The sequence below is a fragment of the Gavialis gangeticus genome, unplaced genomic scaffold (assembly GCF_001723915.1).
Source record: "Gavialis gangeticus isolate Ggan-Ray unplaced genomic scaffold, GavGan_comp1, whole genome shotgun sequence".
Taxonomy (NCBI): domain Eukaryota; kingdom Metazoa; phylum Chordata; order Crocodylia; family Gavialidae; genus Gavialis; species Gavialis gangeticus.
In genome coordinates, this window is record NW_017729025.1 from 16,515,859 (window position 1) to 16,527,759 (window position 11,901).

General features: G+C 43.0%; 1 protein-coding gene across 2 annotated transcripts in view; it reads right to left on the reverse strand.

The window, feature by feature from the left end:
- Positions 1–389: 389 nt before the first annotated feature.
- Positions 390–11,901, reverse strand: part of WDR89 (WD repeat domain 89) — a 26,050-nt gene continuing 14,538 nt past the window's right edge. For both annotated transcript variants that reach the window (XM_019518443.1, XM_019518444.1), the window contains exon 3: positions 390–2,153. In XM_019518443.1, coding sequence (XP_019373988.1) covers positions 968–2,128 — 1,161 coding nt within the window. In that variant the 5' untranslated portion in view covers positions 2,129–2,153 and the 3' untranslated portion in view covers positions 390–967. The remainder of the gene's footprint in view (positions 2,154–11,901) is intronic.

Below are 11,901 nucleotides of genomic sequence, written 5' to 3' on the forward strand. Positions count from 1 at the left end.
GCAGGCAGCTCCAGGGGGCAGAGAGCAATCTATCGCCCCTTGCTGCATGCCTGACTGGGAGCAAATTTGCTCATGGTCAGCTGTCTGTGTGACTTACTGTGCAGTAATTACTCAGCAGTTAATTTGCTGTTTGCAGTTGCAGGTAGCAAATTAACAGCCAAGCAGAGCAAACTGCTACACAGCAAAGGTCTACACATGTAGACGCAGATGCTTACTATGCAGTACTTTGCTCTGTTGCACAGTAAAGTGTCTCGTGTAGATGTACCTAGTATGGAGCAGCACGTACTGTCAATGGTGGTTCAGAGTACAGAGAGTATGTCCAATACTATCAGTTTGACACACTGCGTTAGTGTAAAATAAGCCTACAGTTCCTATTAGTATCATGAAAATGTGATCTAAGAAATAGGCTATATTTGGGCTATTTTTTAAAACAGCATGTTTACTGCTATTTACATTTGACATTATACAGTGAGATAATAATGTCAAACAATACTCATTGTCTGCTCCATCAGGAATTTCTCTACGCTTTAAGGAACACTATGGTCTTTAATGACACTTTCATTCATTACATTCTCTGAGGAAGTAAAAAGATTTGACTAGAAATTCAAAAGCTTTTAAAACCTGATAAGAGATTTCATTGCAACAGGAACATAAATTACGCAAATCAGTTTTTTATGATGATTCAAGTCTGTGCCAATACTGTTAATAACATGATCTAATATAAAACTTTTTAAGACAGAGTTTGTTCAATGCGTTGACAGAAAACATTTACTCATTTTAGACAAGTGTCAGTAACTTTTAAAGCAGTTATTAATATGACGACTAAGGTTTGCTCCTGCATAGAATTTACCTATTCAATGGTATTCTTCATATAACTCACCAAATAAAATTCAAAAAGATGTCAATATGCAAAATATTGCTTAGAATAAAACATATTTACAAAGACAAGATATTTGTTTTTGTAATTTTACTTTTTCTTGGCTTTGAGAGTGTTGTTGTGAACTTTCACTCGTTTCTGAACAGAGGAAGCAATTTTCATAGATGACCTCTTTGCAAGGGACTTTTCCACAGCTCCAGGTTTCCACAGCAACAGCTGTGCATCCTCTCCGCCAGTCAACAAAGAATTATCTGTCATGTTCCAGTAGAAAGAGCGAACTGTTGCAGAGTGCCCTCCATGAAGGATACCCACAAGGTTCAGTCCATCAATGCCACAACTTATTAGGTGAATGTTTCCCATTAACATTCCTCCAACAATAAACAGTTTGTCTGCCTTTTCATGGTAGAAGCCACCTATCAGATAGTTTAAGCTGCTATTTTCAGTGCGGACCGCTTCCCTGACATCCACACTATGCAACAATGTGATTGGCTCTTCAGTATCTAATTGAGCAAGATCCCACCAACAAAATCCTTCATCATATGTTAAGCAAAATATCTGTTTATAATCTTTTCCAGACCAACCAACGGAACTTACTGACGAATCTGAATTGCAAGTTGAAATCAAAGCATCATCTTCATTGTCCTTGTTAATATCGAATACATTAACCAATCCATCAGTTGACCCAGAGACCAACAAATTAGGTTTGGTAGGATGGAAGCAAATTTTTGTTATATCATCATTATGAGTCTCGGAATAGATTCCCAAGGGTTCTTTAGCTGCACATACATTGTTTGTATTTCCTCTTGCATCCCAAAACACCATGAATGCATCCTCTTCAGTTTTTTCTGTACCAGCACAAATTATGAGATCATTGCAATTAATATCAAAGCTGATAAAAACATTTGAAGGATAACCCCTGAATAACTGTGCAGCTTCTTGAGTAGCTAAGCGAACATCCCAACATTTGATTGTACCATCACCACATGCTGAAAACAATATACTGTCACTCATATGGGCAAACCTGACTCCACTGAGTGTTCCAGGCTGGCCACTGTACCCCCGTAGCAAGTTTAATGTTTCTCTGTTATATATTTTAATTGATTTGTTGGAACATGAAACAGCAACTAAGCAACTTCTTTCTGCCTGAACAGGTTTTGAAATATCTATATCCAGCAGATAAGTGGGGTCTTCAGTTAGTGCACAACGTTTTGCAATGTGTAGACTACCAAACTGTTCCTCAATCATCTCCATGGCTGCATTCAAAGACAGGGAAACTCTGGAATAAATAAAATTCAAAATATTTTAAAATTAAAAACAACAAAATTTAAAATAGAAGCTCTTAAAAAGCTCTGAAACAACATATTGCATAATAGACCACAATGCATAAAAATAAATTCTGCTTATATTATAATCTATAGTAACTTCCTATATGTAAGAAAATAAAGTGAAAGTATAAACAGTATACCCTGCTCCATTTTGGTAAGGTGTATTCTCAAGGTAATAATTATATTTCAACTAAGCCAATAATGCTCAAATGTTCTGTGTGAATCATTTGCAAATCATCCTAGTCAAACTGACTTATTCACATAACTATGAAAACCATGTTCCTGACAACCAGGAGGACGCTATAGTTATTACCATAACCTGCTAAGTTCACTTTATAGCTCTCCAAACTGATGCATGGCAGTATGTTGATGTTAGGACCAGCTGTACAAATATATTTAGGTGCCTAGAGATGCAGACATTTACCTTATAGGATTTTCAGAAGTACCCAACAGGTTAGGTGTTTTCTTCCTGCTCACTTCATGTTCCTAATGGGATTATGTGAATATTACTAATAAACCCATATAACTCTTCAGGTATTGAGACCATCAAGTTAAAAATATATATATTCCCTATATAATACCAAGATTTGGACTACACTGTTTGTTTCTGTGGAAGCAGGAGACTGAACAATAATTCTTAATCACTAAGACCTGATATACTAGTGGCATTTCATAACTCAGCCTGTGCTTCAGAACCACAACTTTACTGGCAGATAGTGACTGACCCCAACAAAAACGGTCAGTGTCTCCCTTCAGAAGGGTAGCTGTCAACTTCTATTTAACAAACATGTCTCTTGACCACAATACTATAGCTATTCACAACTATGCTTCTGATCTGACCCTTGCAGTTAAGATTACTGAGAACATTGTAGCTGGGGAGTACAGGAAACCCTCTGTGTTTGCGGGACCCTCGCTATTTTCAGGTTTGTCATTCGTGGTTTCAACTATTCGTGAATGCCGAACCTGCATCTTAAATACACTTACAGGAGCTCCTCGGGAGCTCCATGCTTGCCACCGCTGGGCTCCCGCTGCCACCACCGTGCTCCTGCCAATGCAGCCGTGCCCCCCCCCACCCCAACCCCAGCCACTGGGGACACTGCATTCATAAACGCAGTGCCTTATTCACGGATATCTTGAGAACGTATTCCCCAAGGGTCTCCTGTACTCACAGAACCCAGCTGCCTCAGATTTCCTGTCCCTAGGTCAACCTGAGCATGGCACAGTAGTTATTTGTGGTGATCAACAGGAATCCGGGTTTTTCCCCGTTCACCACAGAAAAATCTGATAAAACCCATTTTTTCTCATTTTAAAGAGGAAAACCCAGATTTTCTCCTTTAAAGGAGAAAAATGCACGAAATGGTGCATTTCCCCCTGTAGGCTGGCAGAGTTCCAGCGAAATTTCAATGGGTGACACGTTTTGAGCTCAAAACAGTGAAATCAAAATGAAACAAGGGCACTCGAAACGTTTTCGGTTTTGAAGCTGGGCTTGCTGCAGCGCAGGCCCCGGATACACGCATGGGATGATAGTATGCTGCTGCTGCCGGCTGGGGCCAGTGGCAGCACCAGGCTTCCTGGTGCTTGGCATGGGCTGTGCCAGGCAGACTTGGGTGCTGGTGCTGGCTCCAGCTGGCAGCAGCAGCCTACTGTCATCAATCGTTGACGGAAGTCAATCATCGTGGTGCGCTGTGGCCAGTGGGGTCCCTCAAAGCTCTGTCCTAGGGCCTATATTATTTAACATTTTCATTAATGATGTAGACATGGGTGTCAGAAGTGGACTGGCCAAGTTCGCCGACAACACCGAACTCTGGGGTAAAGTGTCCACACCCGAGGACATGAGGGTGATCGTGGAGAAGCTTGAGAGAGTGCAGAGAGCCATGTGCACGACAAGAGGTCAGGAAAACAGACCTTACAATGAAAAGCTGAGAGCTACGCGACTCTTCAGCCTGGAAAAGCGCAGGCTCAGGGGTGATCTGGTGGCCACCTATAAGTTTACAAACTCGAACGGTCACAAACTCCTCCATGACCGTTTCAGGCTGGACATAAGGAAGAACTTCTTTACTGTCCGAGCCCCCAAGGTTTGGAATATACTGCCGCTGAAAGTGGTTCAAGCACCTACTTTGAACACCTTCGAGATCTTTGGATGTTTATCTTGCTGGGATCCTATGATCCCTGCTGACTTCCCGACCCTGGGGCAGGGGACTGGACTCAATGATCTTCCGAGGTCCCCTCCAGCCCTGGTGTCTATGAATCGATGAATCCCACGTGCAGATCCAGGGGCCTGTGTCCCCGAAGAAGAGTCCAGCACAGCCCCGCAGCCTTCCTGGGGGGCACGAGCCCCCAGATCTGCACGCAGGATGACAGCAGGCTGCTGCTGCCAGCAAATTATATGAGTTTTGCATGTCAGTGCGGAGCTCCCAGCTGAGGCAATGAGTTTCCCTACCTGGCCCCACTCTGCCCAACTGCAGAGGCCCTGAGGGGAGGGCAGCAGAGCAGAGAGCCCAAGCCCACAACAGGCAGCCTGCACCTGCCCCCACCACAGGCTCTGCTCCAGCCATGCCACTTGTGGGAGGGGGAGCTAAGCTCTGCAGCTTGGGCTCAGGTACTGCTGGGGGCGGGGCAGGGAGCTGCAGACCTGGGTCCCCAGCCCTGTAGCCCTGGCAGCTGGGGGCCCTCTCTGGCAGATCTGGGGGGCAGGAGGCTGTGGGTGGTGAGGGGCAATGGCATGTCCGGGGCACCAGCATATCAGTGCTGCAAACCAGCTGGAAGGGGGGAATGAGTTGGGGGGGAGGGGGAACGGGAGACCTGCAGCTAGACCTGCATTCTGGTAAGCGAAGGAAACGGGGAGGTTTGATTTTCCATGATAAAAATACTTATATGCCAAAAATGTATAAGCATTTAGAATTTACTTTATTATAGTGATTGAGGCACTAGTAGGCTTCCAAACTGCTTTAAAATTGTAAATATATCAATAAAACATTGTGTTCAACTGATACCTCTTATCTATATCTATCTATAGATAGATATATAGTGGTGTTTCATTTTAATCACAGAAAAATGGGGATTTGGGGGGTTTTAATCAAGAGAATTTGTGATTTTTAAACAGAAAACCAGGATCCCCCCCAGGATTGAAGAGGAACAAAGTATCCAACCAATGTGATAAACTGTTTTTGATATAGTTGATTACAGAGTACAGACCTCACAAAGAACAGTTGCAACAATGTTGCTCTTCAACTGCTTTGTTCCCACCTCCAGTAAAATCCCAGAGGTAAAGCTGGGCAGTTAATCATCTTTGCCCGGTGTAGTCTTATGCAGGGTTCTGGATTGGATACAAGGTCTTCAATGTGCAGATAAAGTCCATCCTTGTGCTTTTCTTTTCTATTCAAATTCAGATGGTGCCATGTCTTAATGCAGGGGCGGGCAAAATGCGGCCTGCAAGCCAAATGTGGCCAGCCAGGACATTCTATCCGGCCCACAGGGCCCATAAAAAAATTTATAAAATTAATATTAATCTGCCTGTGGCTATCTGTCATGCGGCCCTCGATGACTTGCCAAAACTTAGTAAGAGACCCTCCGTCCAAAATAATTGCCCTTAGTGAGATGGAACATCTGATTTTGAAGAGTAAACTGAGCCTCAATGCAGGCAAAACACAGGTGATGTTGATGAACAGAGAAGAGGAAATGGAACATTATTATACAGATGATATCATCCCATCTGGCTCATACTGTTTCCCCATGATTTGTTCCTTGCAATCTGCATCCTACTGGATTCCAATTACTGCTGAATGACTCAGTTACAGCAACAGCTGCACAGTTTGTTTTTGTGCGTAGCTGGTCAGAATGCACTCATTTTCATTGGATGCGGCCCCTTCCTACCACTCTCTCTGCCTTTGTCACATCCTAATCAAACTACTTAGTGTCTGTTTAAATAGTAGGTTGGCTCCATTCTGCACCCACTTCAGCTTTGAGATGGATTTAAGAGCTAACCTGGAGTAGTATCTCACCACAAATACTTTCTGACAGCATTTCACAGGCTGTGTTTAGAGATTTCTGGGAGCACATTAAGCCATTTGTTTTAACTTCTAAAGCCTTAAATGTTCTGAGGCTTGCCTACCTGGGACACCCATTCCCCAAATCAGCAAAAGCATTCAGGCTGGAGTTTCCCATGTTTGAGAGTGAAAGCACCTTGCAGGAAAAACACAACAAGCCTTTTGGTGCCTGTAAACCTGCCAGTCTAAATTTGTTGCATCTCAGAGTATTACGTACAGCTCTCCCTTTACCTAGCTCTTGCAAGACAGAAGGGATGGATCGGCCCTTCTGGGGACAATCCTAGATAGGAAGTGGTTAATTGTTTCATACACACGTTTACTCATTTATCACTGATTTATGGTGTGGTTTGCTTGTGGTTTTGCCTCACACTTTTAAAGAAGCAGAGTTGCAAAGTGCCTGGGGTAGGTACCATCTAAGTTCTAAAGATCTTATAAGCATTTTAGAAGATATGCATTAGTATTTATTACTTTTGAAGGCCTAACATTTAATGTTGCCTGAATATATATTATAATATTCTGTGCTTGGCATGATAGTTATAAACAGCACTTCCCAAGATAAAGACCAAAGATCTGCGTCATTTTAATCCAACAAGATTTTCAAAAAATAACCCAGTGATTCATAAAGTACATTCTTCCTCCTTTTAGGATGGCTCATGGGATTTGTGTGATTCTGCAACATTTCTCTTGTTCCCAAAAGGGAATGTCATTGCAACAATGTATAGAAACAAATTAAATTACATCTCTGAAAAATGCAGTAGAAAAAGTGGGAGAAATGGGCTGTTTGTGTCAAAGATTTAATCAGCATGTAAGAGTAACTTAGTAGTGGGTGGATAGAAGCATCTATTAAAAATGAAAACAACCTGCAGATCCGGCATTCAGCTCACCAGAGGTCAAAAACCAAAAATAGCAAGACGTTTGAATAACTATATGTGGAATCTTGGACTCTTGCACAGTTCTTTCCTATTCTAACTAAAGCAAACAGACTCTCTCCCTCCTCCCACACCTTCACAATATTTGAAAGTTCATGAAAAAATAAAATGAAATATTAAAAAGAAAAAATAAACCAACAAGAAAGAGGTCCATGTCAGTAGTTTATGTGCTGTTTGCACTTCATAATAAACACAGCAAAAACAGGACTGGTTTGGAAGAATACATTGGTATACTTCCACTTACAATATCATGCATTCTGGAACCTCTCAGAACAGCATTATCTATGGAGAAAATATGATGGATCAACCAAGGTGACTAATCATTACAAGAAAGCACAGACAAACAATGCTTAGCATATGAGTGCCAGCTTGCTTTGCAAATAACTGGAGAAAAATGGGTCCAGCTCTAAACAGCTTACAAATTAGACAACGTGTAAGTGAAAGATGGCAAATAAGCTACAAAAAGCAAGGGACTGGAAAGGCAGATTTAAGTAGGCTGCTTCTACTTTCCGTAGGATATGAAGTCCTGTAGTTAAAATCCCACTGAGGTGAAAGAACTAGGGGGTTTATAAAGCTACTGGAAAAAATAAGTTTTAGGACAAGATGCGAAAGTGATGCCATAATCTATCATGTGAGAGAGGATCCCTGGAGAACAGGTCAGACGCATGGTGTGAGGACAAAGTTAAGAGGCAGTTCATAGCACGGGCTTTTGCAACAAACAGAAGTCACAATGGTGCATCAAGGCCCATAGATGTGTTACATCTGTAAAGTTACCAGCACCCTTTTCAGAAGCATCACAGAAACGTTCCTATAAGGTACATCACCCTGCTAGATACTGCTGCAGAATGAATATCCCCTGTTCAAATGTCCTTCCTTAATATGAAGGCAGTATATTAAAACATCAGGCAGAAGGCAGGGCTGAATATTACTGATCCAACAGCAGATCCATCTGGTTCCATGAACTGTCCCTTACTCACACGCCTCCCCACTTGAACAAATGGGAATGCCATTAAGAGTGCCAGCTTTGCATTTGGCATGGGGCCAGAAAAACGGTAACTCCAGAGACTGCCATTTTATAGCTTTGCAAGACAGAAGTCAAGTTATTTGCCTGGTTGTTTCCTTGGATCTGAACCACACCATGACCTGGGGAACCTATTTTGGTATAATGGATTTACAAGTCACAACCTCCTAGGCTATTTTCCTCATTTGTCAAATAGAGACAATATTTATTTACTTTGTTCACAGCAATCCTTATTTTCAAACCATCACAAAGTCCATGACTGTTTTAAACAGAACCTTGTGTGCCCGACTCTATATTCATCATTCCACATTCAGTAGCTACAGACTGCAAGTAACATCCAGCCAGTAACACTGTATTCCCCAAGATCTTTGAAAATTTGAAAATGCTTTACGAATCCTTGCGAGACTAAGATTTTATAAAGTGCTTCAAGAGTTCTGACTTGCAAGGGCATTTTAGGTTGAGCAAGTATCCCATAAGGAAACAAGGGAATTGAGTAATTCTGATTACAAATACACAAAATTTCCAATTGAATAAATCAGAAACTAGCAAAAAGATAATTTCAGGAACCTATTCAGACATTTCCCAGAAGTATCTCAAACACTGCCTCCAAGTCTAAGCAAACACAGGAAGTTTCAGTCTAAAATTAGAAACAACTAGGGGAAAAACGGATCTAATGCAACTTAAGTACAGTGGTAAAAGTAGCCCTTGGTACCACAACGTTTCCAAAATATCTGAAATGCGGTAAAATATTTTTCTTTCCAGGACTTCAAGGAAGTACTTGAATGCCAGTATTTAGTACTTTGTGTTCCCAGAGCTCACACTTCTAAATGCGAAATTATGATGCGTTAACATTCATGCAACCATGAAATTAAAATTAGTTCCTACTGTTCACATTTCCCATTGAAAAAAACTGCTAAGAAATTAATATATATATCACCTTCCATATACCAATGTGATCTTAGTATTCTCGCACTACATTTTGAAATTAAGTATATACATTTTTCAATACTATATTAATGTTAGTACCTTAACCATTTTATAAGATGCTCACAGTACCACATAAAATAAGCACTTACTGTTCTCATTTAATGAGGAAATCCAGTGTTTCTCATTTGCTTCCCTAGGGCTTTCAGAGGTCACTTCTTATCCAATACACACAGCCAGTCATGGTCTGGACAAAATGCTTGTATTAGACATCAAAACAGAGGATATCACTATGCAGCTGCTGACTTAACAAACCATTGCCTCAGTAAAGCAACATCAAGTCAATTTGACAATCTTGGTGTGTCCACAAATATTCATGGCCTCTCAGATTTCAAAATGTACCAACAGCAGCTCCCCACCCACAAATTAAATACTCAAAACTCTGGTCAGCTATAACCATCTTTTCCAAACAAAGCCACCCTGACAACGAAGTAGTGCCTCCTGATATCGAGTCTGAATCTACCCTCTGCCAGGTTGTGACCATTATTTCTTGTCACACCTGGGCACAGCAGGCACAGGGACTCCCCCCCAGTGTCTGCTGGTCTCCCCCAACTGGTTTGTAAATGGCCACTAGATCCCCCCTCAGCCTTCTCTTGTGGAGGCTGAACAGGTTTAGGTCCCATAGCCTCACCTCGGAGGGCCTGCCCTGCTGCCCCGATCATGCGAGTGGCCCTCCTCTGGACCCTCTCCATGTTGTCCACATCCCTCCTGAAGTGCAGCACCCAGACCTGGACACAGTACTCCAATTCCTAACCAGTGTCACAGAAGGGGAGGATCACCTCCTTGGAGCTGCTTGAGATGCATCTGTGGATACATGACAAGGTTTGGTTTGCCTTTCTGACTGCATCAGCACACTGTCAGCCCATGTTCGTATTGGCCTCAATAATGATTCCTAGATCCTCTTCTGCCGAGAAGGGAGTTCCCCAGCCTGTAGGTATGCTGCTGGTTCTTCCTCCCCAGGTGCAGTACCTTGCACTTGTCAGTGTTGAATCCCATCCTGTTCTCTTCTGCCCAACCCTGTAGCCTGTCCAGATCCGACTGCAGCCTATTCCTTCCTTCTAGCGTGCCCACTTCTCCCCACATCTTAGTGCAATCTGTAAATTTGAACAGGGTGCTTTTTACCCCTCGTCCAAGTCACTGATGAAGATGTTGAACAGTGCGGTCCTGAGGACTGAGCCCTGAGGGACCCCCACTGCCCACATCCCTCCAGGTCGAGTAAGTCCCATCCACCACCACTCTCTGGGTGTGGCCCTCCAGCCAATTTGCAACCCATCTCACTGTTCAGGCATCGACACCACAGTGTCCTAGTTTTTTAATGAGAATGGGGTGAAAGACTGTGGCAAAGGCCTTCCTAAACTCCAGAAAGACTATATCCACCATGACACCTCTATCCAGAGATTTGGTGACCTGGTCATAGAAGGCCACCAGGTTGGTCTGACAGGATCTGCCTCTAATGAACCCATGTTGGTTGCCCCTAAGCACAGTCTCCCCTGCTGGCCCCTTGTGGACATGCGCCAGGATAATTCTCTCAAAAAGCTTACCCAGGATCAAGGTAAGACTAACGGGCCTATAGTTTCCTGGGTCATCCTTCCTCCCTTTTTTGAAAATGGGAACCACATTGCCAGAGTACCACGAGTGCTCGTAAAGCTGTGCCAGAGGTCCTGCAATAACCTCTGCTAGTTCCCTCAGCACCCTGGGGTGGAGATGGTCAGGACCTGCTGATCTGTGTCCAGTCCCTCCAGAAGTTCCCTGATTAGGTCCTCACTGACCCTAGGCCTGGATGTGCCTCCCACGGGGAGTTCCCAAGATGATGTGCATCGTTGAACGTAGCTGCACATCAATGAGTCTGACATGTGATGACCAGTTCCAGACTGGTGCACAGTACTCTGCCACAGAATACAAGATGACAAGAGCTGACAGCCTTAGGGTTGAGGCTCTTGTGCCCCATGATGACCCAGCCAACTTGTTAAGGAGGTTGTTGTGTGTCTTAACTTTCATTACTGTCTTTTTCAAATATTCATGGCAGCTCAATGTCTGGTCTGGCATCATGCCCAGGTAGATGGGTTGTGCTTTGTGCCTCAGCCTCTGACTATTCATGTAGATGTTCAGCTCCCAGCCAGCATTGGCATTCTCCACAACAGCCTTATCAAATTCATTGTTTTCCATAAGAACGCAAGCTGGGCTATGCACAAGAGAAGGAAAAGTAATTCAGGGACTAATGCTTCTTTGCCCTCTTCGCCCAACAAACCTACTGTAATTAGTAGCATGGAAACTCTACACTAACAAGCCACAGGAAGAACCGCACACCTCCGCACTCTGGCATCTCCACTCAATCTAAACCTCACTCACTTCCTTCTGCTCCTCCAATGCTCCTATACCCCAAAGCCACTAAACTACAACAGGTTTGTCAGCTGGAGACCTACTACTAAAGAGCACTGGAGCAGAGCTCTTGCTTGGCACCTCACAGCAGGTGCAAACAAGGGTAAGATGAGGTAAACAGAAAGACTATTTTATGAGAAAAGACAAAAAAAGATTTGTACTTGTTTAGTGCAGTATTACTTGGAATGAAAGGGGATATGATGGTTTTAGGAAGTAAACGCATCATAAAAGGAGACAAGCTAGTTAAACAAAGGGGCAACACTGACAATACAGCAAATGGGTACAAACTGGCGATGAATAAATCAGCTGGCCAAAAAAAATGCTGCTATCACAGCAGATT